The sequence below is a fragment of the Pongo abelii genome, chromosome 3, assembly GCF_028885655.2.
Source record: "Pongo abelii isolate AG06213 chromosome 3, NHGRI_mPonAbe1-v2.0_pri, whole genome shotgun sequence".
In the NCBI taxonomy this organism is placed as follows: Eukaryota; Metazoa; Chordata; class Mammalia; order Primates; family Hominidae; genus Pongo; species Pongo abelii.
In genome coordinates, this window is record NC_071988.2 from 181,269,874 (window position 1) to 181,296,816 (window position 26,943).

Sequence of the window (26,943 nt, forward strand, 5' to 3'; positions counted from 1 at the left end):
AAGTTTCTTTATTGAAAAGTAACATAAAAGCTCTGAAATCTGTCTTCATTGGCTCCTTTTAACTTCTCATCACACCCTACCAGAATAACTGTTGTTTTTTTAGAGTTTTCCCCAAATCAATGGAGAAAAGCACCTACCTTCGCCTAATGTAGTAACACAGTAATGTACTAACTCTATCAACTCTACTCTCGTGTAAGCCAAGTATTTTCTTGCCTCAGCCTTGATTTGGAGGGAGAAGCTTATGTAAGCCTTTTCTTGTACACATAACTCTAAGGAATCCTTCAGGAATTGTGAAATTGAGCACCTTAAGAATTTTTCCTAAGGGATCATGGAGAAGTCAGGTTGGAAATATTAAGAATGTAGTTAATGCCTACCTCCCACCGCCATGGAGAGAGAGAGAGAGAGAGAGAGAGAGAGAGAGAGAGACACACACACACACACACACACACACACACACACACACACACGAATTGTACATGAAACAGTGCCCTGGTGGAGAGAGAGACACACACACACACACACACACACACACAACCTGGTGGAGAGAGAGAGAGAGACACACACACACACACACACACACACACACACACACACACGAATTGTACATGAAACAGTGCCCTGGTGGGGGATATGCAGTGCCTGACTCCTGGATTTCATTCCAATAGACCCTTTATCCCTTTTTTCCTGAATTAAGGTGATAAATCTTCATTTTTTGTTCAGTTCACTTCAAAATATCTCACAGATTTGAATCATCATTAACTGGAATATATGAAATACATAAAATTCTTGAAAATTGTTTAAAGACGTCTTTCCTTAAGTTACTCTTCTACCTGGGTGCGGTGGCTTACACCTGTAATCCCTACACTTTGGGAGGCCAAGGCAGGAGATCACTTGAGCCCAAGAGTTGGAAACCAGCCTGGGCAACATAGGGAGACTTTGTCTCTACAAAAAAATTGAAAAATTAGCCAGGCGTGGTGGAGCATGCCTGTGGTTCCAGCTACTTGAGAGACTGAAGTAGGAGGATCACTTGAACCGAGGAGGTTGAGACTGCAGTGAGCCATGTTCGTACCACTGCATTCCATTCTGGGTGACAGAGGGAGACCCTGTCTCAAAAAAAGAAAAGAAAAGAAACACTCTTCTTGTGTTGACTGGAGATTTTTTCCACCTCTATTACTTTTCTTTTTTTATGTTCCAGTTTTCCATAGTTGGTCGAATACATTAGAATAAGCCCTATTTAGTCATATATGAAGGTACGTATATATCTAGTTTACATGAAGCTATCTATAAGTACCAGAGAATCACAGATGTCAGATGTTGGCCTTCAAGTGAAGAGGACACATAAAAAATATCAAAGTTTATGTCTGATTTATTTGGTGTGTTTTGTTATTGATGTCTTGGTTACTATTTTTTTTTAATTGATTTTAATCTGAGTTCTATGAATTACAGTCTAAAGGGAGGATTCTATCTCAGGAGGTTTGCTAATCCTGTTGATAAAATTGAAAGCATTAAAGAACAGAATTTATTTACAAAGCTACATTTAATTCAGATGACAAATATCTAGCCAAGTTCATATTTCACTTGAACTTTATTAGGTTTCTGTGTTTGGAGGAAGCACTAGGTGTTTCTCAAGTTCCTTAAGAGATTTATAAGCAAAAGTGTAGACGTTTAAGCAAACTTTACTTTAAAATATAAATGAATTCCTATTTTACATTCCTGTGGGGCTATACATGTATGTAACTATTTTAAGTAAGGCTTAGCTCAAAAGGAAGAGAAATCTTGAGACCTTTTATCTAGTTACCCCATCTGTTTATTGATTTCAAGAATCACTGTCTCACCACAGTATGGATCAGAATATTCCCTCCCTCATCATCATTGTCATCTTGATCATCATTGTTGTACTTGTATGTGTTAACTTGTAAGCACTCAATGAGCAGGCAAAAAGTTTTACAAAGTTGTGCCCCCAAAATGAGACATCAATTGGTTGATTATAATTTTAAAAATTAAGACTCTATATTTAATTGCCCACTGGATATTTTGATGTGGATGTTGTCACAGATTTGACATGGCTAAAATACAACTCTTCACACTTAACTGTTCCCCCCAACCACCACCACCACCACCACCAAATATTAACCCAAACCAACCACCCAACCATGCAGTCAACAAACTATTAGAGTCCCTAGTTTTCCTCATCTGAAATCATTGGGGTTGCCATCTATGCACGTATTGAAACCCCAAACCTATGAATTATCTTTGGTTCCTCAGGTTGCTCAAACCTCTGTATCCTTCAGCAAGTCTTATTTCTTCTACCTGCCTCACCATGAATTGATGTTCTTCCCTCCATATCCATTATTACCACCCTGGTCCAAGCTACCATCTTCTCACTTGTACCGTTCCTAGTGTTGTACTGTTCCAAATACCTAATAGTACTTGTACTATTCCTAGTGTTCCCCTTATTTCTCATCTGCCCTTCTTCTGCATGCTATTCTTCACATTTATAAAATATAAATCAGACTTATAAAATATAAATGAAACAATGTTATTTCTGTGATTTTAAAACTCCTCAGTAGCTCTCTATTGCACTTGGGCTAGAATCTACACTCCCTGGAGAACTATGCATGAACTAGCCCCACTTGTTCTTCTTACCTCTCATTGGACTTTTCTCCATCATACCCACTCTGCTTCCATTGCTTTGATCCTCCCTTTGTACATTTAACAGACCAAGCCATGGAGCCTTTTTAGTAGTTGTTTCTTTTGCTCAGAATTTTATCTGTGATGCTTACCTGGCTGGCTTCATGACTCTCAGATCTCAGCTATAGGAGGTTTTCCTTGGGCATTTCTGTTACACCATATTATTCTAATTCTCTGCCAAGCATTGATTATTATATTTTGGGTTTTTGTTTGTTGTTGTTCATGTTATTACTGCTTGATTATTATGTCTTTCCCCACTGGAATGCAAGCTTCATGAGAGTATGTACCTCATCTATTCAGTTCATCACTCTGTTTGTAATGTCTAGGATGTGTTTAACATAAAAAAAGCCATTTGATAAATAATTATGGAATGTGTAAGAGGAAAATTAATTAAGAAGTACAAAAATGTGGGTATAGGCAACATGTCAGTAAGCTTAGAATTAGTAGATAATTGTTTCATCTTGAGAGGATTTTTTTTCTCTTTTGACTGGATTAAACTTAGATAAAATCGAATTTGGGTATAAAGACTGGAGGCAATAAGTAGCTAGTAAACATCAATCACTGAATATCCACATTAGCAATCTTAATGATAAGATTAACACTGTTAACTATTACTATTGTTATGTCATGTGATTTTTAAATATTTAACATTTTAATAAAATATGGAAATATTGTTTACCTAAGCAGCAAAGAAATTTTGATATAAGCTTCTTAGGAATTTTAGATGATATGGAATTTTAGAAATACAGATATTCTATTTAGGAAGAATATTAATATGGATTATTTTGAAGATCAAACGGTCTTTGAAGGCCTTCGGTATAATTCAGTGCCAAAAACCAAGTAAAGCTACTTGAATGTCTTCTTGAGTGATAGGACTTGACCATAAAGCATTATGAAAGTTATATGCTTCTCTAAGAGCAATCATATTTAATGTATGTATATCATGGAATTGAAGTAAAAATATGTTAATTTTTATTTACATGCATAATAAATTGTTAATAAAGAATCCCAAGTTACTTTTCCCTCTTAGGATTTATGGGAGTTTGTGGAATACTTGTCTTTAAAATTAATGATAGTTTACATTGTAGAAAATTTGGAAACTACTCAAATTAATATTTTTCTATGATATAAAAGCAAAATCTAAATTCTACTTTTAGCAGTGGCATAGCTAATTCACCTCTCTTGATATCAGTTCCTACAGCTGTGAAATGAGAAGATTATACTAAATGAATCCTCAAGCTCTTCCAGGTCTATGATTGTGCTTTATACAAAAACTTGTATTTGCATAATGCTTTATATTACCAGAATTCTTTCACATCTGTTTTCCATTTGTTCTCACAACTATCTTGTTAGGTAGGCAGTACAGACCTTGTTATGTCTGTTCCACACTTGTGAGTAAACTGAACTGCTAAGAATTTAAAATTATTTTCTTGAGTTACACAGCCATCTTGGAACTAGCCATGTATTCTCTCTATAATTTCATATCATAATCTTTGACCTCCTGATGCTAATTCCTGGTGATGTTAAGTACTTAGTCAAAGTAAGTATCCATATTTCATAAATTACCACTGCAGTAACTTGAGAATTTTAAAAATCTGACCTTGGAAATTTGGTTATCCACCCACATAATTTGTAGGAAGCCAGTACTAAAGTATTGTAGCGATTTGTGATATATACATAATCACCTTTATGGTGCTTTAAGCATATCAAATTTTTACTCTTTTAAAAAGTTGAATAGCTGAATACAGAGGCTCTTCTAAAGTACCTTCAGGTTAGGTTTTGAAAGGCCATTTTTAAGTTTGTTGTCCAGATGGTATACCTCACTCCATTCTAACTTGTCTTTCTACTTCCATTCTAACCCCTTATAAGCCATTTTCCCCACCCCCTGCCAGAATGATCTTATAAAACAAAACTGGGTCTTGTTAACTTCCTGTTTAAAAAACACAGTGACTTCTCATTGCACTTAGAGAGCCTACTTTTTGGTAGGCTTAGTCCCTACTGCCCTGACCCCATTTGTACCACTCAGCCTTTCTCACTCCTTACCTTCCAGTGCATGAACTCTTCTCAGAACCGTCAGATTCTGAGTACATGTTTTCTCCCTCAACATTCTCACTCTTTACCTTCCAGTCACCTCGAAATTGTTTCTCGACCACTCATAGGTTTATCCCACCTGAAGGTCTTTACTTTGGATATTCCTTCCATCTGTAAAGCTTTCCTTCCACATCTTTGGCTGGATCCTTTGTATTTATTCACCTCTCACTTCAGATGTTATTTTCTCAGAGCAGCCTTCTCAGATCACCCAGTCTTAAGTAGTATCCTCTCCATTCCTAGCCATCACCATCTGTTACATGCTCTTCTTTTGGTATTGTCTGTACAGTACTTACTGATAGCTGAAATCTTTTTAAAAATTTTTTTATTGTTACATATTCCTCCTTTCCCCTTCTCCCCTCAAGCCCTTCCTCTCTTTAAGAGTATAAGTTTCAAGGAGCAGGGATTTTGCTAATCCTAGTCATTGTCATATCACTAGTTCCTGTAACAGTGACTGGCTTGTTACAGGATGTCAGTAAATACTTGTTGGATAATTAAGTAGATGAATGAATCTTGTGGTTCTGAGTAACTTTATATACTCTTCATCTGGCAGGCTTCTTGTTGAGATCTATGATAGGAAGTTAAAAATATGTTGAGTTCAGAAGTTTTGTCCTTAATTTTTTTGATGCTGGCTTCCAGGAAAGCTAAACTAAATTTATTGTATAACTACAGTTGCTGTTCATTATGTTTTAGTTTTATTCTGGTGATCTTACCTATAATTGCTGATGGAAGGGGGTGACTATAGAGCTGGTAAGGAAAAGAACATTGGGATCAAACAGTCCCTGTTCAATTTCTCTCAGCCTCAACATCTTCTACTTTAGGGTTACCAGTTCAATGATTTGCTTATTAAATACTTACTATACCTTAGGTACTATGTGAGAAGCTAGGAAAACAGTGATGAAAAAGACAGACACACCTAGAGAGGGCATTGGATTATTAAATCAGCAGCTACTGTAAAAGTATTTGAGTTCTGTGACAGGCAGCATTCTGGGTATCACAGGAACATCTTACAAGAATTTCTAACTTCAGGAGGAGGGTTCAGAGAATTAGCCAGGCCAGGGGTGAGAGTGTTCTTCCCAGAAGAGGGAACAATGAAGACCCAGGAGGAGATACAGAGTATCTCGCTGTATTTAAAATAACCAGAAATAGATTTATATATTTAGTATAGAGGCTGAGGGGAAGAGAAGTGAGTGTGAGAAGATCAAAAGGAGAAGACAGTGGGGTGCAGTGGTTAGGAATATAACTTCTTCCAAAGGGAGAGAAGCCACTAAAACATTTTAGGCAGGGGAGTGACAGGATCAGGTGTGTATTTTCCTATCGTGTTTTAAAAGTTTACTTCTGGCTGCAACATGAAGAAAAGGGTGTTACAAGAAGCAAGATAGGACAGTGGTAGTACAGTAGCACCACAGTGAAGTGGGTTCATATTTGTAAATCCCCTCTCAGAGTGCTGTCACACATAGTGGGAGCTTGGTTAATTGTTAAGTTCTGGGTTTTCCTAAGGTGAATTGAGGCTATGTAACTTCAAGGTTATGGAAGTTAAACTTTTTGTATCTAAAGACATTTTCAAAGTATTCCTGCTTTTGTGTATGTGCATGCATGTGCACTGACATCACAGATTTTATTTAACCAGTCATCAGGTTCTCTGAATGGATTTTAATGAATGCTACTCTGTTTCCCTGATTTCAACCTAGGATGATACATCAATATGTGTACACATACACACTTAACAGAAACATTTAGAGAAAGCTGAAGTTGAGGAAAGTAAACCACAGCTTAATACACCAATAGAATATTAAAAGTTTGTATTAATTTGGGAAGAATGTACTTTTTAAGAGAGTTACTCAACTGGTGATGTAAATCAATCATAGCAGGTGACTGAGAAAGTCATGAAAAATGCTGGAGCATTGGCAGAAGTGAAGGGGTCTCTTTTAGGTAACGTGTGCTTGACGATGTCATAGTCATTCAGACTATTCATTTAATGGCATGTGTCTAAGGTTTACAAAAAAAAAAAAAAAAGATGAAGGAAAAGAGAAAAATCTATTAGACTCCTTGCAGTTTATGAGTATATTCCTGCTGGCCCTAGGCAGTGAGTAATGCACCACAAATGTTCAGTCAATTCTTGTATAGTGCCCTCCCGACAGCCAAAGCAATGAGATTACCTGGCATGCCAGGGTTGACACATGACGCCTTTGAAAATAAATGTGAAATTAAATGTCTTATCGTTGAAATCCTTGGAAATAAATCCTAACATGGATATCTTTGTCACAGAAGTAAAAGGAAAAATTGATAGACACCTAACATGAATACCTAGTGTTTTTGTTAGCAACTTAAGAAGGGTAACATAATTATTTTTTGACTTAAAGGTTATTGTCTAGCTCAGTTGTAATACCTGTCACTAGAAAAGGAGCACCTGTGGTGGTGGTTGTTGCATAAAATCTAGAAGCAAATTTTTAGAGGTAGGATCTGAGATGTCATTTAAAATCAAGGTAGTTTCCTGTGTGTGTGTGAATATATACATCTGTGTGTATGAGGAATGGGTGGAGATTATTAATTATTTTTATTATTTTTTGAGACAAGGTCTCACTCTGCCATCCAGGCTGGAGTGCAGTGGTGCAATCGCAGTTCACTTGACTTCCTAGGCTCAAGCGATCCTCCCACCTCAGCCTCCTTAGTAGCTGGGACTACAGACGTGTGTCATCACACCTGGCTAATTTTTGTATTTCTTGTAGAGACAGGGTTTTGCCATGTTGCCCAAGCTGGTCCCAAACCCCTGGACTCAAGCTGTCCTCCCACCTCAACCTCCCAAAGTGCTGGGATTACAGGCATGAGCCACCATGCCTGACCAGACAATTTGCTTATTAAATACTTACTGTACCTTAGGCAGTATTTGAGAAGCCACACAGTACATAAAGTTTCTCAGTTGATAAAGTTATATAACCAGTGTATCCATAAATGATAACTTAGAATAGATGGAGCTTCACAGTTTTGAGTCACTATCCATTGTATATACATCAAGACAAGCTTTAGTGCTGTTGTTTTTTTTAATGTCCTCTTGATGTAAGTTGTAATGAATATCTTTTTCTGTTAAAGTTATGTGGAATTACTGTTAATGTTTTATTTTTCTTATCTCAAAAGTAATTCATATTTATATTTAAAACTTTAGAAAATGTAGATAAGCAGAAACAAATTTTAATTGTCCACAATCCTACTATGTAATTATAGCTATTGTTAACGTTTTCTTTATACCCTTCCATAGTCTTTATTTTGTATATGTGTATAGAATTGGTTCACGTTAAAATGAGGAAAATCTTTTGTGCAACATTACCACCGTTGCTGATATTTAAAATGTGTTGACTTATTGACTCGTATATTTTGAGCTCCCAAAACCCTTCAGTGGCTTCCCATCTCATTCAGGGTAAAATCCAAACTCTTTACCATAGCTCCCCACATGATTTCACCCCTGAATATCTCTCTGCCCCAATCCCTCTCCTTGTCAGAGCTTGTACTGACCTAGCTATTCCTAAAACATGCCAACACCACCCTACCTTGGGCTTTTGCTCTTAGTGTGCTTGTTGCTGAAATGCCTGCTACTCCCATGTGCTTCTGCAGGAGTCAGGCCTTCATTCCATTCATATCTTGTACTCAGATGTTACCTGAGCAGGGAGACCTTTCACCCCCTATATCCTGGATCCTACTTAATTAATTTTTAAATTACCACTATGTGATGTTCTTATTTTTTTGATGGCCTTCCCCCAACTTCCTACCCACTTCCCAACACAGACACACAAATACTAGGATATAAAGTCTATGGAATCAAGAGTTTTGAGTACATCCACGCTTCTTCCTAATGAAATCAAGTTTACTTCTATTTTTTTAAAAGACTGTAGCATAAATTTCAACAGAAGTATTTATTCTCAAGTGGCCAGCCTATTCAATAAATTTTATGAGTCATCAAAATCAATCAATCAAGTAGGTGGCTTCTAGACCTAATTTTTCATGTAACCTATGAAGCAGCACTTTTGAAAACAAGTAATTTTCTGGAAACCTTATAGTTCATCATAGAATACTTGTGTCTTGAAATTTGAGTAGATATTAGTGCTCTCCAAATTAGAGGGCACTGAACAACTCCATATATTTCATTACTGTCTTTGGTTCATAAGATAATCTAATACTTTGTTGATTTTGTTCTCAAGTTACATACACAGCACAAGAATTTTTCATAATATATTTAATGATTATATTCCTTTGGCTTAGTGATATGCTAGATTTATCTCAACTTTACACAAAGACAAATATGAAGTATACTTAGCAATGTATTATATATTAATATATGAAAATATGTTATATACAAAATTTGTGTGCTTATATACTTTGTATACATGTCTATATATGTATTTTATGAAGATGATATAATTCAAATTATTCCTTTGGGAAATAAGTGAGAGCATAAAAAAATGAAAACAATTTTCTCATCTTAATATCACGTCGTAGGTCATCCCTTGCTGTCTAGTCACTATCACATCGGTTTCTTTTCATCTTTGCTGGATGTAGTACTTATCACAACTTGACAGTTTCTTGTTTATTATTTAATTATTTGTTCCCACCCACTAGTTGTAAGATGCATGACAGCATGGGCTTTATTTTACTCATTTGCTATATTTAGCAAACTCGGAGTAGTGTCTGGCCTACTGGTTTTCAATAAATGTTGTTTGACTAGTTAATTGAAGAGTAAATGAACTGTCGTGTTTATTTTATCCAAACTGCACACAGTCCCATGAAATGGGATGTTATCAGAGTTCTGCCTACTTCTTCATAAGGAATTTAGAATTTCACTGTGGAAGAATCTTCAGTTATAGGTCACAAAAATGATCCTAGTATTTGTTTAGGATAATGCTAGCTATTGTACCAAACAAAACAAAATATAATGGTTCAAACACAATAGACTTTTTTTTTTAAGTCTCTTTTTCATAAATCTGATGGTGTTCTTGATCAATGGACAAATTCCTTCGAGATAGTGGTTCAGGGTTGCAGGCCCTCTCCATTTTTTGGCTCAGTTGTCTTTAATCTTCAATGCAAAGCTTGCGTTTTCTTCCAACAGAGACTCTCTTTAATGGAAAGGGAAAGATCATGGAGGGTCTCATGTGTAAGGTTGTTGTGAGTAAGATATAGAAGTGGCATAATCACTTCTAACTGTTCATACTCCAGTGGTTTGAACTCAATTGGCACTTACGTAACCGGATGGACGTTGGGAAATGTAATCTAGCGATGCACCCAGCAAGAGGGCACTGGTGAATAGCTAGCCAGTCTCAGCCACGCTACTGTATGTAGATCTAAGTTCATTTGCATTTAGGTGTAAGATAGCTTTATAACTTTTAAAGAGTTAAAAATTAATTATGGGTTAATGTTTTTAATTCTGTGTAAGGCCTCCTTCTCAAACCCAACCTTTTTTGTTCACAAAGAAGGCAGCTTAGAATCCTCCATGGATCCCATAGGAATCTTTTTTCTTTGACTTTAAACACTCATTTCCCGAGCTCCATACTCCATTGAGCATTTCTTCAGTTGGGATAACTAAGTGCAGTCCCTTTGGAGCTCATCAAAGTTGTTGTCTAATTGGTTATAGAAGCCATCTTCTGATCGTACCAGCAGCTGCCTCCCTCTCCAGGGATTGCTGCTTCCATAGCACCAGTCCCACTAGGTTCTGGAAAACAAGAGACTGAGAACTCAAGTTTTAGTAATTGTAGAATATTACCAGTATTTCTATATTAATTAGTATTACAGTCTAAATGGTATGATTGCATGATTTGCTTATAGTTCATAAACATAGATTTTGGAGCCTGTTACTGAGGGTTTTGGACAAGCCACTTGAGTTCTTTGAGCTTCCCTCCCTTCCTTCCTTTCTTCTTTCCATCCGTCCATCCGTCCTTCCATCCTTTCGTCTCACTCTGTCACCCAGGCTGTAGTGCATTGGCATGGTCTTGGCCCAGTACAAACTCTGCCTCCCAGGTTCAAGCTATTCTCGTGCCTCAGCCTCCCAAGTAGCTGGGAGGTGCATGCCACCACTCCTGGCTAATTTTTATATTTTTAGTAGAGACAGGGTTTCACCATGTTCGTCAGGCTGATCTCAAAACGCCTGAACTCCGGTGATCTGCCTGCCTCGGCCTCCCAAAATGCTGGGATTACTGGCGTGAGCCATCGCACCTGGCCTGAGCTTTCATTTCTTCAGGAATGAAGTGCAACATCTGGGCTCTTCATAGATATTAGAACAAAGAGACAAAGTATGAAACATTCAGCGTATTGCCCGTTATGCAATACATGCCCCCTCGCCCCAAAACTATCGCAGTAATTATTACTAACATTAAGAGAAAATATACAGAGGAGTTTGGAATTTAAAATAGATGAAATACTACCCAGAACATGACTTTTAAATTACCCAACTCAGTACCAACAGTTAGTGTGTTTTTCATTGAAAGTTCTTGGACTGAATGACCTAGAGAATTTTTTGGAATCTCCCAAAGGGATTTGTGCTTTTCAAATGAGTGGTCATTGATGGTTGAAAATGAATTGAAAAGGAAAAGGAATTATATGCAGAGTGCATGCCTGTGTGTATGCATTTGTGTGTGTGTGTATGTATGTGTATTTGAAATGAGAATGGTCTGGCTGTCACTTGAAATCCATCATAAAACTGTTCATTAACAGGCAACAGGACATTACATTTGGCCATATATGCATTAATCAACTACCTCCGTGTTTCCATGGAAACTTGTATAAACAGTTCGATTGTACCATTTGAGGTTTCAGATAAACATTTTCATTTTGAAAAAAGAGAATTATCTTTTCAATGACACTTTCAATGGTTCTAATAATAATTCTATTATTGTTCTTGATGCCAGATATCTCAGATATCTTTCTTAAAGTGATAGAATTAGTTGACTAGCATAAGAGAGAGTGTGTGAGAGAGTGTGTGTGTGTGTGTGTGTGTGTGTGTGTGTGCACGCGTGCGCATGCACATAATGTTTTTCTGACCTTCAGATGTTGGGGAAATTATATCTAAGACAAGGTTTTGTTTCCACCAAAATCAACTATCAGAAAATAAGTCGCCTTAATCTTTTATATAATGAAGTTCTCTCTCAATTTAGTTTATTGTTTTTAAAGAAGGTTGTATTTTTCCATAAGGAAAATAAATCAGAAATGACCCCAAGCGATCTTAGCTTGGAATGTTTATAATTTGCATGATGGAATTGGTATAAGGGAGTTAAAGAAGTTTTACATAGATTTAATAATGAGTCCTGAATATATGATCTCAGAATTGCAATTACTGGATATTACCATAAACATTGTAAAGATTAATTTATAAAACAAAATAAATGATTGTTGTTGTAAAGAACTTGCAAGAAAAATGAAAAATCAGCTTCGTGAGTGTTATACAGCACTATGTCATGTATAGACACATCACTACCTTAAACAAATTAGAAGGAATGTAAACTCAATTGGATGACTCAAAAAGTGAGTCAGCTTTGCAAATGTCAAAGTCATTGATGTTGGAGATGCAGATTAAAGTTTCATGAGTGAGAAATTATTTACAATTAATATTTTTCATGTGATATTGAAATTTGTATTTCACTAGTAATTTCATCTAAATAGCCATTTGATTGTTTCATCAATATCCATGAGAATTTTCAGGTCAATTAGTAAATTAATAAATATATTTAAGTTTAATGCTTAAGTGTGTGCTCCCTAGCCATTCATCTGGGGCTGGAATCTGTTTCCATCACCTTCTCGCTGTGTGATCTTGATGCAAATCACTTTTCTGCATCTGAGGTTTCCTCCTACATAAAATAGTCCTACTAATACCTATTTTTAAAGAGTGTTGTAAAAATTAAGTAAGCTAATGTATGCAAGTACTTAGAGTAGGGCCTGTCACATAGTAACTGGTGTACAGGTGATCTAATTTTGTTATCTTTGGAAAAATGGGGCAAAGCCTCACATTTTGAAATACATGATACTTAGATCATGCAGTTTCTCATCACACTGAAGTATTCCTCTCTTCCATTTTGAAGTAAAGTTCATATAGGTTTCCTTTCTACTCAATGCTTTCTTTGAACATTCAATGGAAAAACCCTCCTAAAAGTATTTGCTTTGAAACATTAGTCACCTTGTGACAGATAGCCTGTTTTCAACCAGTTCACTAATATTGATTATTTATTTTCCTCATCGGGGTCCCAAGTGTGTTTAAATTGTCCCTATTTCGTACACATAAGAATTAATTCCTTTCTGCCTTGGGAGAGGGCTAGGGTACCATATTTCAGTAGCTAATTCCACCACATAAAGATACATATTTGGACAGCAAGCCATGTGAAATACTCATTATATAAGCCACATCTTATCAAGCCCTCTCTGTTACAACTCTCTCTAAAACATTATCATAATATAGGAAAGTAGCAAGGAACGTTTGAAATGCATCCCTTCCCCCAACCCCAAAAAAACACACAACACAGTGGTGTTTCTGTTCAGACTGTCCTCTAAGAGGCAGTGTGCTCCGTATGGCAGGAGCAAAGTTTTATGGTTTTCCCATACTTAGTTTGTAGCATATGTCTGTGCCAAATACATATTATTTTCGAGGCTTTTGCAGTCAAATATAATAAGGCAATCAATACACATAAATGCACAAAACTACCCAATTTGTTACCACTTTGAGAGAATTCTAAACTACAGAAATTTGAATATTTATAAAAGAGAGTAATTGAACTATAAGCATATCATGAAAATGAAGTTATTTAGTTTGCAAAATTTATTATGGTATTCTAAGCAGTGAGTTCCTCTCCATATAAATACATGATTTATTTAAAAGGTAATTTGTAGACTTTTGGGGAAATATGTAGTAAGTGAACTACCATAATGGTAGTTTTAGGTATGACAGTGTCAAAACAAGTTGTTTTTCTTTGGTTGGCTTCTTTGTTTCCACTGAATTTGAAAAATATCTGGCTTAAGGTGGTGGAGGATGTTGACTGGAAAAATGACAGAAGAAATGAGAAGGAATAGAGAGGCATATGTAAGGTAGATTATTTGGACCACAGTGATTATTTCATTTGATCACTCTATTATGTTATAGTCATTTCATAGAAGAAACTGAGGTACACAGAAGTTAACTAACTTGCCCAGGTTCACCTGACTTAGGAGGTAGTTGAACAGAAGATTAATCCATAGATGGCTAACATGAGGCTTCTGTCTTCTGAGCCTGGTAAGAAACTGGAAGAATGTTAAGTAATTACAAATTGTTAATTTTGGCAGTTTTCTCCAGTAGATAAAAGCAAATAAATTTTTGCAGACCTATTCTTATAAAGCATAGTTACATCAACACCTTAAAAAGTCTACCTGTAGTTTAATCAGAAAAACATTAGGCCTTATCTTTTCAGTTTATTAAGTTATTAACTCATGACACGTTTAGAAAACTTTTGTTTTCTGACATTATATATATTTATTAGCAAAATAAATTGTATATTTTACAAAAATCTTTCTCTTTGCTTTGTGGAATACTGATATCTGAAGCCTTCAAGGATGAGTGTTGTATCTAGGGTATATATAAAGGGGTTATGAAAGGAGCCAAAATTACTGTGGTGAATAATATTTAAAAGTCCAAATGTTTACTTTTTCTGGTGTTCTTACAGAGATAGGATTTAAAGAAATAAAAGTTGATCAGATTATAAACTGGTCTTTAAAATGAGCTACTAAAAAATTTCCTGCCTCATCAAGCTGCATGTAGAAACAAGTCAGAGTGTCAGAACTAGTAGTACCTGAAAAGATTAATAGCAGAAAGGAAAAAAAAAAGAAGACAGTGTGGGTGTGTATGTATGTGCATGCCTAGAGAAAGAGAAACAATATGAATGGCTTTTAAAATAACTTGAGTTCCAGAGGGAGTGAAAGATCGTGTCTATAGCTGGGTGAGTTTGGCCACGAAAGCCCTTTCTGGGGATAGCTCAATAATCCATTGGCATCTAGGCTTAGATTCCAGCTACAGGAATCAGGAAGCTGGAAGGGACCTGCGCCTTGCAGAGTCTGGTGCATGATGATGTATACTTAACACTTTAGTCATTTCTGTGTGTCAGGCACTTCTCTAAGTCCTTCACACCCATTTATTTATTCAGTCCTCACAACACAGGCTTTCAATAAATGATGGATGAATGCTGAATGAAAATATAGTATCCTGTATTTTTTACAAATACCTCAGAGAAAAATAGAAAATATGTCTAGGAATATACTTACTCCACCTTGTAGAGATTAAAAACATGAACATAAAGACTCAAAACCCTGACAATGATATGGGGAAAGCAGTGTTCATTTGGGTAAATTCTGAGTGATGCATCTTAAATATAAAGTTGGTTTTAGTCACTAAGTGTAATATTTATTTTACTTTAAGTAGTTTTATTCAAGGTAAGATGCCTGGGAAAATTGACTAGATTCCAGTGATCATCACCCCAAACCTCGTGCATTCTCTTGTAACTGTTACTTAAAGTGGTTCCAAGATTAGTTTGGGAAATTATCAGTTAAATACATTTCAGTCAACAGACAGTATTTTTTGTTTTTAACTGTTGGATTTCTCAGCAGTCCTAAGATGATGATGATATGTATCTTGGACCATGAAACTCTCTTTTACAAAAAAAAAAAAAAGAGAGAATAAGCCTCTGTTGATAATAAAATTCCACAAAACTCATCCCCAAAACTTGGGGATCTGGTACCACAGATGCTGGGCTATATCAATAATTGTATCAGTAATTCAGGACGGAAAGGAAGAAGAAGGGCAGCCACCCTTGTTTGTCAACAGTTTTAGGTATTTTACCAATTTAACTTTTTTTTTTTTTTTTTAACTTATTATTACTTATTTACTTACGAGTATTTACTTATTGGTATCAGAGACTTCAAGGCATCCATACTCATTATGTTCAAGATCGAGTTCATTTATTAGCTAGTAATTTTATAAATGCCAACCATTAGATTAATCAGTGATTATCAAATTCCTATTTATATATTATAGAGACTTAAATAATGTGTAGAATTTACTTTTTCAAAGCTAATTATGGTAGCATCTGTTTGTCCTACATAATAAAACAAAAAAACAACTATTATACAAATGATACCAAGGTTTTATGAAACTACGATTAGTTTTAGGTTTATGCTTATACAAAGTATTACTTCCTGTGTGCCACGCACTTCTCTAAGTCCTTCACACCCATTTATTTATTCAGTCCTCACAACACAGGCTTTCAATAAATGATGGATGAATGCTGAATGAAAATATAGTGTCCTTTATTAGTATTATAAAGTATTAAAAGTGTAAAGTAATACTTATATAAAGTATTACTTTATATACTTTAATACTAATATACTTTATGTATTACTTTATATATGCATAAACCTAAATATAATGTGATTTAAATATAATATATAATTAATATAATCTGATTTAAGAATCTGATTTAAATATTACCCTTGTTTCTTATGTATTTAGCAGTGTTTGTGATTAAACTATGATTCAACCATTTGCCTAAGAGTAGTTTATTAAAATTGTGATTCACAGATGGTGTTTTTTAGGACTATATGTTGCTTGCTCCAGGAACAAAAATTTGAGCAGTAATATATTTATATAATTGAATATTAAAATAAATATTTAAGTGATAAAAATGAAAAATATAGGTGAAAAGATTCCTTAGAATTGTGTTCTTAATGAATTGTTGGCAAATACATTGGTATTAAAAATACATAAAATGTGTTACTTTCTCATTTAATTAACTTAATTATTGATTTTATTCAGGTAATTACTGTATATTTCTAGCATTATAAATTTTTTTTATTTTTTGAACAGAATTTCTGTTATAAATGGTGGCTACAGTCACAAGATAATTCACAACCTCAATTTAATCTGTAATTTAATTAAATAGCATACTGATACATAGTAATTTAAATTGGCACTGGGTCAAGCTTAGAAAAAAGTTTAGAGTAAGGGATGCTTGCTGTCATGTTGTGCCTTGTATATATTTCTCAGATCTGTGTTGCCCTGATGCCCTTGGGTTTAAATGTGGGCATCTGCCCCTGTGTCTGCCTCCTGACTCTCAACCCCTACATGGTTTGTTTGCCTCCTAGAAACTCCATTTTTCCTAGGCATGGGCTCAGGCCTCTATTCCATTAGAGTGTCATGGCAGAGCCAAATCAGTGCATTTCAGTTTCTTTCCTTATGAGAACACCTTTTATAACATCTCCCATTCCGTAACTTGACTGATGTGTATTGTCAATAAAATTTAATAATAATGCCAGATGTGGTGGCTCATGCTTGTAATCCCAGCACTTTAGGAGGCCGAGGCAGGTGGATCACTTGAGGCTAGCAGTTTGAGACCAGCTTGGCCAACATGGTGAAAGCCTGTCTCTGCTTAAAAAAAAAAAAAAAAAAAATTAGCCAGGGTCGTGGGCACCTGTAATCCCAGCTCTTTGGGAGGCTGAGGCAGGAGAATCGCTTAAATCCGGAAGGATGGAAGTTGCAGTGAGCTGAGATTGTGCCACCCACACGCCACCTGGGGCGGGGCGACAGAGCAAGATTCTGTCTCCAAAAAAAAAAAGAAAAAAGAAAAAATAATAGTATTGTTATCCTAATTGGTGGGAAAAGATTTTAAGGTTTTTTTGAACATGGCATCTATTCTTACATATCTCATATTAAAAGGTATTTAATTAATGCTAATTTATATATACATTTACTTTAATATATCATTATTTCATGCCATTCTGCAAAGAACATAGATAGTGGGGAGAAAGGGATAAAAACAATGTTTGCAGTGGCTCACACTTGTAATCCCAGCACTCAGAGGAGGGAGGATTACTTAAGGCCAGAAGTTTGAGACCAACCTAGGCAACATAGAGAGACCCTTTTATTATCTACAAAAAATTTTAAAATTAGCTGGACATGGTGGCATGTGCCTGTGGTTCCAACTACTCAGGAGGCTGAGCTGGAAGGATCACTTCAGCCCAGGAGTTTAAGGCTACAGTGAGCTATGATTGTGTCTCTACACTCTAGCCTGGGCAGTTAAGGAAGACCCTGTCTTTAAAATAAAAATTAAAAAAAAAAACTTTTATTTTCTATTGTTCGTAACACCTGTCACAGTGAATTTGGAGGTAGTAGAGGTTTGGAGTTAGGAATGTCTTACTTATCTTGATACTCTCTGCCGCTAGCAGAGTGTATGACATGCCAGATACTCAATAAGTATTTATTAAATATAATTGAATTTTTAAAAGCAAAAGTATTTCTTTCTCTTTTGACAGTCTTTATGGTTCTGGGCCTAACATTTCCATGTAATTCTGATATTTGTGGCTGTAAATAGGCACAGATGATAGATTGAGGTATCTAAAAGCTGGATGAATGTCTCTTATGTTAGGCTTGGAGCTCTTACAGCTCCTAGTGCTCTCCATACAGTGAATTCTTAGTCAGGGAAGATGACCAGATGATGGATTCTGAAGAGAAGAGAGTTCTGTGAGACCTGAATAAATGAAATGTAAAAATTCGTTAGATAGTTTTATCTTCATTTGACACATTAATTTTTTTTAAAAAATCACACTATGTTGTATGTCAACCTGAGTCATGTCTGTAAAAGATAATCAATAGAAATCAGTTTATTGTTCTCTGATTACATGTATTGATTGATGCCTTTTAACATCTCTAAGCCATAAAGTAATGTTTCCCCAGTTGCCTTCTGCAGTAAGTGACTGAATTAAATGGAAGTGTAGCTAAGATGATGAAGGGTATCTATCCTGCCTATTATTTATTTTCGTATCTGATCACCATCATTTAGCTATAGGTAAAATTATAGTCATTAATACATATCTGCAAACTTCTGTCTTTGAATTGTTCCTGAAGAAGTCCTGCAAATACTTCACTATTCTACATTATGAATGAAACATATAAATTCTGAATTTAGAGGAATTTGCCTATCCCTTACAGATAAGTTGTTATTCTCCTAAATATTACATATTTTACAACATCTTCAATTACCAGTTTCTTTAAAAACACTGTTGGTAAGATAGGTTTGCGATTATTTCACTTCTCCAAGCTCCCTCAACAATGGATTTTTCTCCATTTATTTGGCATCTAATTATATGCCCCTATTAAGTTTATGTTTAAATCTTCCCTTTGTATGCCTTGTATCCCATAAAGTTATTATTTCTAAACAGATTGTATGTAAATATTGTTAAATATAATTCACTTAAGGTAGAGAGGGGTGTAATCTATTCAGAGAGTAGGTCTGAATTATTATGAGATATAAATACATTTTGCCTACTTGGAGCTCTGAAGTATCAAAATCCATTGATCATTGTCGTAAATCTGAACTGTCTCCCTTGTGAGGCTTACTCTAAACTATGCAATAACATTTTGGAGGGGGAGGGAATGAGCCTCAAAAGGTAGATGGGAATACTACTAAGGTTAACGTTTATTTAAGTTTTAACAATTAGTCCTTATATTTATAATTATTTGCCAGCTAAATAGGATCAATATGCAGGAAAAAGGGAGTGTTATCAGTATCTCATGATGCTAGTTAACATGTATTTTGAAATGCTGTTTCATTATTAGCTCAGTAGTATAATTGTGTGATATTATAGATAAATATAATGTCTTTTTTTATTCAAAAGAATTGGTAATAACTGATAAGAGTGTAAGATTCTTAAGAACCTTACATCTCTTTTCTTAGATTCTCACTTGACGAGGGCATAATAAGAGAAAAGGGGCTCGGTAAATATTTGTCAAAGAAGCCAATGTATGAGCGGTTTTTTTTTCTAATGCATTTTCTCTGGTATATAAGGGGTGGCAAAACATATAAGGGATGCTTAGTGAATGTGTTTATTTTAATAGAGACTATTTTTATTTAAACATGGACATGTAGAAAGTTGATATTTATGATATTTATGTATATGAGGATAGGTAAGTGTTGTCCATAACTTTCTCAATTCTAAGATCTTTGATGGCATTCTTTTCTCTTTCTTTGTAGAGCCTAGTACAGTTGCTTGTATGGCAGTATACTTCATCAATTCTAAGATGCTCTCTTTTTTAACCTTTAAACATCATTTGGGTATAAAAGTAGCTTTAATGTGTTTTCTTGTTAAACTGCTTTTTGCCACAAAGTTACATTTGTGATGGCTAATAAATAGTAGTAGCCTAATTTGCTCATTGACGTGTGATTGGAAAATTTTAGCTTACTAAATTAAATACCCAAGTTTATCTTAATAACCAAACCCACGGATTTAAAGCATTGAATTTAGTGTTATTTAAGACTCATGTGTGCTCATACACTTTAAAAATTATTATATGATTTTTGGTAAATAAGACAATATTTAGTAATTTGTGAATGTGGAAAATAAATGCCATTTTTTGTTCAATGGTATAGAATAAAATATGATATTTTAATTTTAAAATGTCTTCTTGGAGTTCTTGATTCAGATTGTAATCCTAGTTTTTCCTGCTCCTTCCGTAGCTTCCTGCAGATTTCACAAAACTGCATCTTACTGACAGTCTCCACCCACAGGTGACCCACGTTTCTTCTAGTCATTCAGGATGTAGTATCACTAGTGATTCTGGAAGCAGCAGTCTTTCTGATATCTACCAGGTAAGAGGATGTTTTCCTTGTCATTTGCTTCATTTTCATTTATTCCAAGAAATTTTAAGGTTCTCAGCTGATAGAATCTATAAAGTAAATATATGTGTGTATATTACATGTGCATGTAAGTACATAAAATATTAATGTTTATTTCATATATGTTATTTTTAGGGTGTAGAACTGCTGTCTAATTGTACTGCCTCTGCTATGACGAGTTATCAAAGTGTTCCTTTTTTTATTTGTATAAATTTGTGGGGTAAAAATGTAATTTTGTTGCATGGATAGATTGCATAGTGGTGAAGTCAGGGCTTTTAGGTTGTACATCACACCAATAACTTACATGGTGCCCATTAAGTAGTTTCTCATTATCCACCCCTTACTCCCTCATGCTCTGAGTCTCCACTGCTTATCATTCCATACTCTGCATCCATGTGTAAACATTATTTAGCTCCCATTTGTGACTGAAAACGTGGTATTTGTCTGTCTGTGTCTGAATTATTTCAATCAAGATAGTGGCCTCCGCTTCCATCCATATTGCTGCAAAAGACATGATTTCATTTTTTATGGCTAAATAGTATTTCATTGCGTATATGTACTGTACTTGATTCAGTCATCCGTTGATGAACACTTTGGCTGATTCTATATCTTTGCTATTGTGAATAAGTGCTGCAATAAACATACAGGTACAGGTATCTTTTTGATACAGTGATTTATTTTCCTTTGGGTAGATACTCAGTCATGAGATTGGTAGATTGAATTGTAGTTCTATTTTTAGTTCTTGGAGAAATCTCCATACTGTTTTTCATCAGAGGTTGTACTAGTTTACATTCCCACCAGCTGCATATAAGTGTTCTCTTATCTCCACATCCTCACCATCTGTTACTATTTTTGTCTTTTTCATGACAGCCATCTGACTGGTGAAAGATAGTATCTCATTGTGGTTTTAATTGGCATGTTTCTGATGATTAGTGGTATTAAGCATTTTTTCATATGTCTGTTGGCTGTTTGTATGTTTTCTTTTGAAAATGTCTATTCATGTCCTTTCCCCACTTTTTAATGGGATTATTTGTTTTGTTGTTGTTGTTGTTCAGTTGTTCGAGCTTCTGGATATGAGTCCCCAGTAGGATACATAGTTAGCAAATATTTCTTCCATTCTACAGATTATGTATGTGTTCCCTGTGTTGATTATTTCTTCTACTGTGCAGAAGCTTTTTAGTTTTATTAAGTCCCATTTGTCTGTTTTTGTAGCCTGTGCTTTTGAGGTCTTAGTCCTGAATTATTTGCCTAGACCAGTGTCCAAAAGAATTTTCCCTAGATTGTCTTCTAATATTTTTATAGCTTTGGGTCTTAAGTCTTCAATCTGTTTTGAGTCGATTTTTATTTATGCTGAAAGATAGGGGTCCAGTTTCATTATTCTGTATATGGCAATCCAATTTTCCCAGCACCATTTATCGAAAAGGGTGGCTTTTCCCCAGTATATGTTCTTCTTGGCTTTGTCAAAGATCAGTTGGCTGTAAATACGTGACTTTATTTCTGGGTTCTTTATTTTGTTCCATTGATCTATGTACCTATTTTAATACCAGTATCATGCTGTTTTAGTTATTATAACCTTGTAGTATAATGTATTCTTTCTGCTCAAGATTGCTTTCACTATTCAGGCTCTTTTGTGGTTACATATGAACTTTAGGATTTTTTTTCCTAATTCTGTGAAAAATTATGCTGGGATTTTGATAGGAATTATATTCAATCTGTATATTGCTTTAGGCAGTATGGTCATTTTAATGATGTTAATTCTTTCAATCCATGAGCATAGGATGTTTTCTCATTGTTTGTGTCATCTACAATTTCTTTCATCAGTGTTTATTATAGTTTTCCTTGTAAAGCTCTTTCACCTCCTTGGTCGAATATATTCTAGGTATTTTGTTTTTTTTTGTAGCTATTGCAAATGAGATTGCTTTCTTGATTTTGTTCTCAGCTAGATTGTTATTGTTGTATAGAAATGCCACTGATTTGTGCATATTGATTTTGCATTCTGAAACTTCCCTGAATTCTTTTATCAAATCTAACAATTTTTTGATGGAATCTTTAGGGATTTCTATATGTAATGAGATCATTCCATCAGTGAACAGGGATAATTTCACTTCCACTTTTCCAGTTTGGGTGCCTTTTATTTCTTTCTCTTGTCTAATTGCTCTGGCTAGGACTTAGAATACTATTTTGAATAGGAGTGGGCAAGTGGGCATCCTTGTTACAGTTCTTATGGGGAATGCTTTCAACTTTTCCCTGTTCAGTAAGCTGTTGGCTGTAGGTTTGTCTTATATTACAAGTTTTTCTTATTAAAGTCCATACTGAGTGTGACAAAAGGAAGGGCCTAATAAGACTGGATCATTGAATTATCTTCCTTGTGTTTTTAAAAAATTACCTTTAGATTTAGTATCTGCTTAAAATAAATTTTTATGATACTGAAGGATAGAAAATAAGCCGGAGCTATGGGATTCCAAAAATGTTTTTAAAACAAAATAATTTTAATTGTTAAGAAACATTTTATTAGCTTCGAATGTGTGCAAATTTAGGAAAAGAGACTGAAATATACACAAATATCCTTATTTGAGCCTTCAAATACATTCTATTATTATTGGATTGTATATGGTTTCAAGCAAAATAACATTATTCTTACTTTACAAAGAATAACTCTTGGCTTATTAGGAACTGTGGCATGAAATAACCATAAAAGTAACTTTCTTTAGAGACAATATGGTTATGAAGGATCATTGTTGTATTTAGTCAGTGCTGTTTTTATTTTTTTGATTATTGAAAGTTAGTGAACAATTAAGAATACCATCAATACAAGACATATTCATTTAGGTCCTAAATTTAGTAGATCTTGAAAAATAATTTTCTTTTAAAGAGATAGTATACTAGTTATATACTTTTCTCGGTTTACCTCCTCATCACATACACACAAACACACCATTTATTCTGAAAGTTGATTTTTCTAAACATTTATCGAAGAGTTCCCTTGTGTAAAACAATGAACAGTATACATAAAAGCTGTACTTTAGTTTATATTAATTGAAATACTATGGCAGAGCCTTCGTCCTCTAAACTTGGAGATTATTATTATACATCTTGAAAATCTGTAGTGAGAATACAGCTTGAGGTTACAATTATCACTGTTCTCATCAAATAAATACAAACTTGAATGAAACTCCTAAAAGGTAAATCTATTAAGATAATGAAGTAACTTGTTTGACCAGGTGCAGTGGCTCATGCCTGTAATCCCAGTACTTTGGGAGGCCAAGGCAGGCAGATCACTTGAGGCCAGGAATCTAAGAGCAGCCTGGCCAACATGGTGAAACCCCATCTCTACTAAAATACAAAAATTAGCCAGGTGTAGTGATGCATGCCTATAGTCCCAGCTACTCAGGAGGCTGAGGCACGAGAATCTCTTGAGCCCCAGAAGTTGTCACAGCAGTGATCTGAGATCTTCCCACTGCACTCCAGCCTATGGGGCAGAGCAAGACTCCGTCTCAAAAAGCAAAAAAGTTACTTGTTTGTATAATCGATTGTTTGTATAATCGATTGAGGCATATTCTGAGGGGAATTCTAGTCATACGTGCTTTTACCTTGAATAGGCTGGATAAGTACATGAGGAAATGCAGATGGTACGTCTGCCCCTGGTTATCATCTGATTGTCTGTGAAACCAGAGTGTGGGTGAGAGTTCCTAATTGCTCTAACATAGTTGGAGCTTGCAGCCTGCTGTCTGGCTTTATCTTTGGGTGTAGGTGAAGAAGAGGATCCCTGTGCATCATTTCAGTTGCTTAAGTGTCAAAGCTATTTGTTTCAAATTTGATGACAGGCAGATAGCCTGTAAGTATATATCCATCATAAGGAAAAATCCATAGATGTATCTAAGGATCTAGTTATTGGCTATGCAAAACTTAACATTTAGTAGAGATTTTCAGTAGACCACTTCTATTATCTTTGAATCAGAACTTAAAATGAGAAGTGTGACGTGCACCTGGTTCAACTTCCAAATTTGCATTTGAATCCTCTGCTTCTCTCCTGTGAATCAAGCATCCAGTTTATTCTTGAACAATTCCAAGGGTGAGCAACTTTCTCCCCTGGCAGCCCATTTAATCTTCATACAGTTTGATTTCAGAGGTCTCCTGTCACATTGAAGTGAGAATAAATGCTCACGAGGTGGACACAGAGAGATTGAATTTGAATGCTGTACACCAGGGAGATACGGATAGCATAATGTTGCTGAGATGGTGGGAAGAGAGGAATTCATGAGTGAGTTCTTAGTCATTCTTAATTACTAACCTTAAGAGAAGAAACATTCCTCTGTTTTAACAGGAACACATCCTGGGGAGTTTGGGAGTTGTGGGAGTTCCTGTCTTAGACTTCTGTTTTCTCTCGGAAGAGTTGAGTTCATTTGTTGAGAGTGAGGGGGTTGGCAGGTAGAGAGTTTTAAGGAGAGAGAAATTTTGAAATAATAGTTGCAAAGAGTAGGAGAACAAATTGACCAGAGAAATGGAGATTCAATTGAGTTAGTGCCCTCAAATATAAAGTGATTTCCCTCTGCTCTGTTAAGTAATTTTCTCCACAGTAAGCACAAAGAAAGCAAGGATTTGACTTCACCCAGGACTGAAGTTTGTTAAGTGAGTATAATACAAAGACAGGTCGAGCAACAAGGCAAGCGTTTTCTAACTGCAGATCATAGCTTTTGTATGCCTTCTGCCTGGAATGTTTTCTCCTAGCTTGATCCTTTTCAGCCTTTGTTTTCAAGTGCCTTTTCAGCCTTTGTTTTCAAGTGTCATCTCCTCAGAATTGTTCTTTTATAATCCTCTGTAAAGGAAGTCCTCCATTTTGATTCCTTTCCTGCCTAATCTTTTTATTTCCTTCCTAGACGCCAACTGAAACAATTATTAATTTTTATGTTGTCTCTCTGCCTAGAAGAATGACACCTTCAAGAAGGCAGGGAACTTGTCTCTCTTGCCTCCATTTTTTCCCCTAGAGCCTAGTACAGTGCCAGGAAATTTTAGGCATTCAGTAAAGATGTGTTGAATGAATGTAATTGAAATAATAGACTAGGGAATATAAGCTGGATATGAAAGGAAGTTAAGACAGGAGGTGTGAACACTGGACACAGAAGGTAGTAGAGTCTTGAGCAAAGATCCTTCTTTAGTTGAAAAAGGGTTACCTTAGAAGCAGATGGGGGCATATTGAAAGAATAGAAGGTTGTTGGTGATTGAAAGCTTTAATGCCTAAGTTAGTGATACGAGACAATGCCATTTCTAGCCATGATAAGGTCCTGGTTAAATGGTATGGCCATCAGGATCAGAGCGAGTGGCTTAGGCAAACCAGAAATAGTTGTACAAAATAGATAGATCAATAGAACAGAGAGTTCAAGCAAAATTGAACTCATGTGTAAGGATGTAATATGTAATAGAGGAAACTTCACAAATCAAGAAAGTGATGGATCATTCAATAAATGGTCTTTGGGGTTGGGGAATCATTTTGTATTCTCATTTTGTATCATAATTAAAATAAATTCCTGATAAACTAAAGAGTTAGCAAAGAATGTTTTAATAAAGGATCAAAACATTTTGTAATTAGAACATCAATTGAGATGAAGATTTAAAGTCAGAATATAACTGATTTACGCAAATAAGAAAAATACTCAGCTCACAATGTTAAAATGTTCGAAGGACAGTAGTTGGTAACTTACAGAAAAGAAAATGCAAATGTCTGCACCTTAAATAAGTATTTGAAACATAATAGTAATTGAACATATAAGGACTTAAATATGAAATTATTCTGCCTATCAAATTAGCACAGATTTTCTTACTTAAAATAAGCATTTATAGACATTTTTATATACTCCTCGTAGGATTGTAATATTGGGGAAGCAACCTAACGATTTACATTAAGAGCTTTAAAAAATTGTTCTTCTCTTTTAGGCATATATATGCATTTAATAAGCAAAACTTTTTTGGCAGGTGATTTTAAAGTGCTTACTGATAAAACATGCAGTATTTGATTTTTATTTTAGTTAAATTAATACTTCAGTAGAGCTTTATGGCATAAAAATTTTTTTGTTTGTGAATTTTCTTGATTTTTTTAAAAAATGTAAAATAAATTGGTTTCAAGAACTGTTCACAATAGCATAATGTATTTAGTCCCTTTTGATTTAAATAGTGGAGCTTTCAGCATTGATCTGAGAATATTGTTTTTAAAAGAATATCACTATTTAAATACTAATGGACAACAGAATCTATGTTAGTCAGTACATGTATAAGATAAATTAATTTAAGACAGGAGTTATTTGGCTAACTTAACTATGTAAACCTTTCTCCTTGTTCCTGAAACAAATATATCCAGATAAGCTTTTAAATATAAAGCGTCTGTTTTAGTGTCTTTATTTAGAAAAAAAGGTTTAAAGACACGCGTGAGTCTTAGTAGTGTTGTTATTTGGAGGAAGCTAGAAAACAATAAGTGTATGTTTATAGGCAAATATGTATTTAAACTTTT

General features: G+C 35.0%; 1 protein-coding gene across 35 annotated transcripts in view; it reads left to right on the forward strand.

Annotated features, from left to right (window-relative positions):
- The window catches only part of RAPGEF2 (Rap guanine nucleotide exchange factor 2), a 257,227-nt gene that overhangs the window by 181,097 nt on the left and 49,187 nt on the right, over positions 1-26,943 (forward strand). For all 35 annotated transcript variants that reach the window (XM_024246099.3, XM_024246100.3, XM_063723706.1 and 32 more), the window contains one exon: positions 20,283-20,414. In XM_024246099.3, the coding sequence (XP_024101867.1) occupies positions 20,283-20,414 (132 nt within the window). The remainder of the gene's footprint in view (positions 1-20,282; positions 20,415-26,943) is intronic.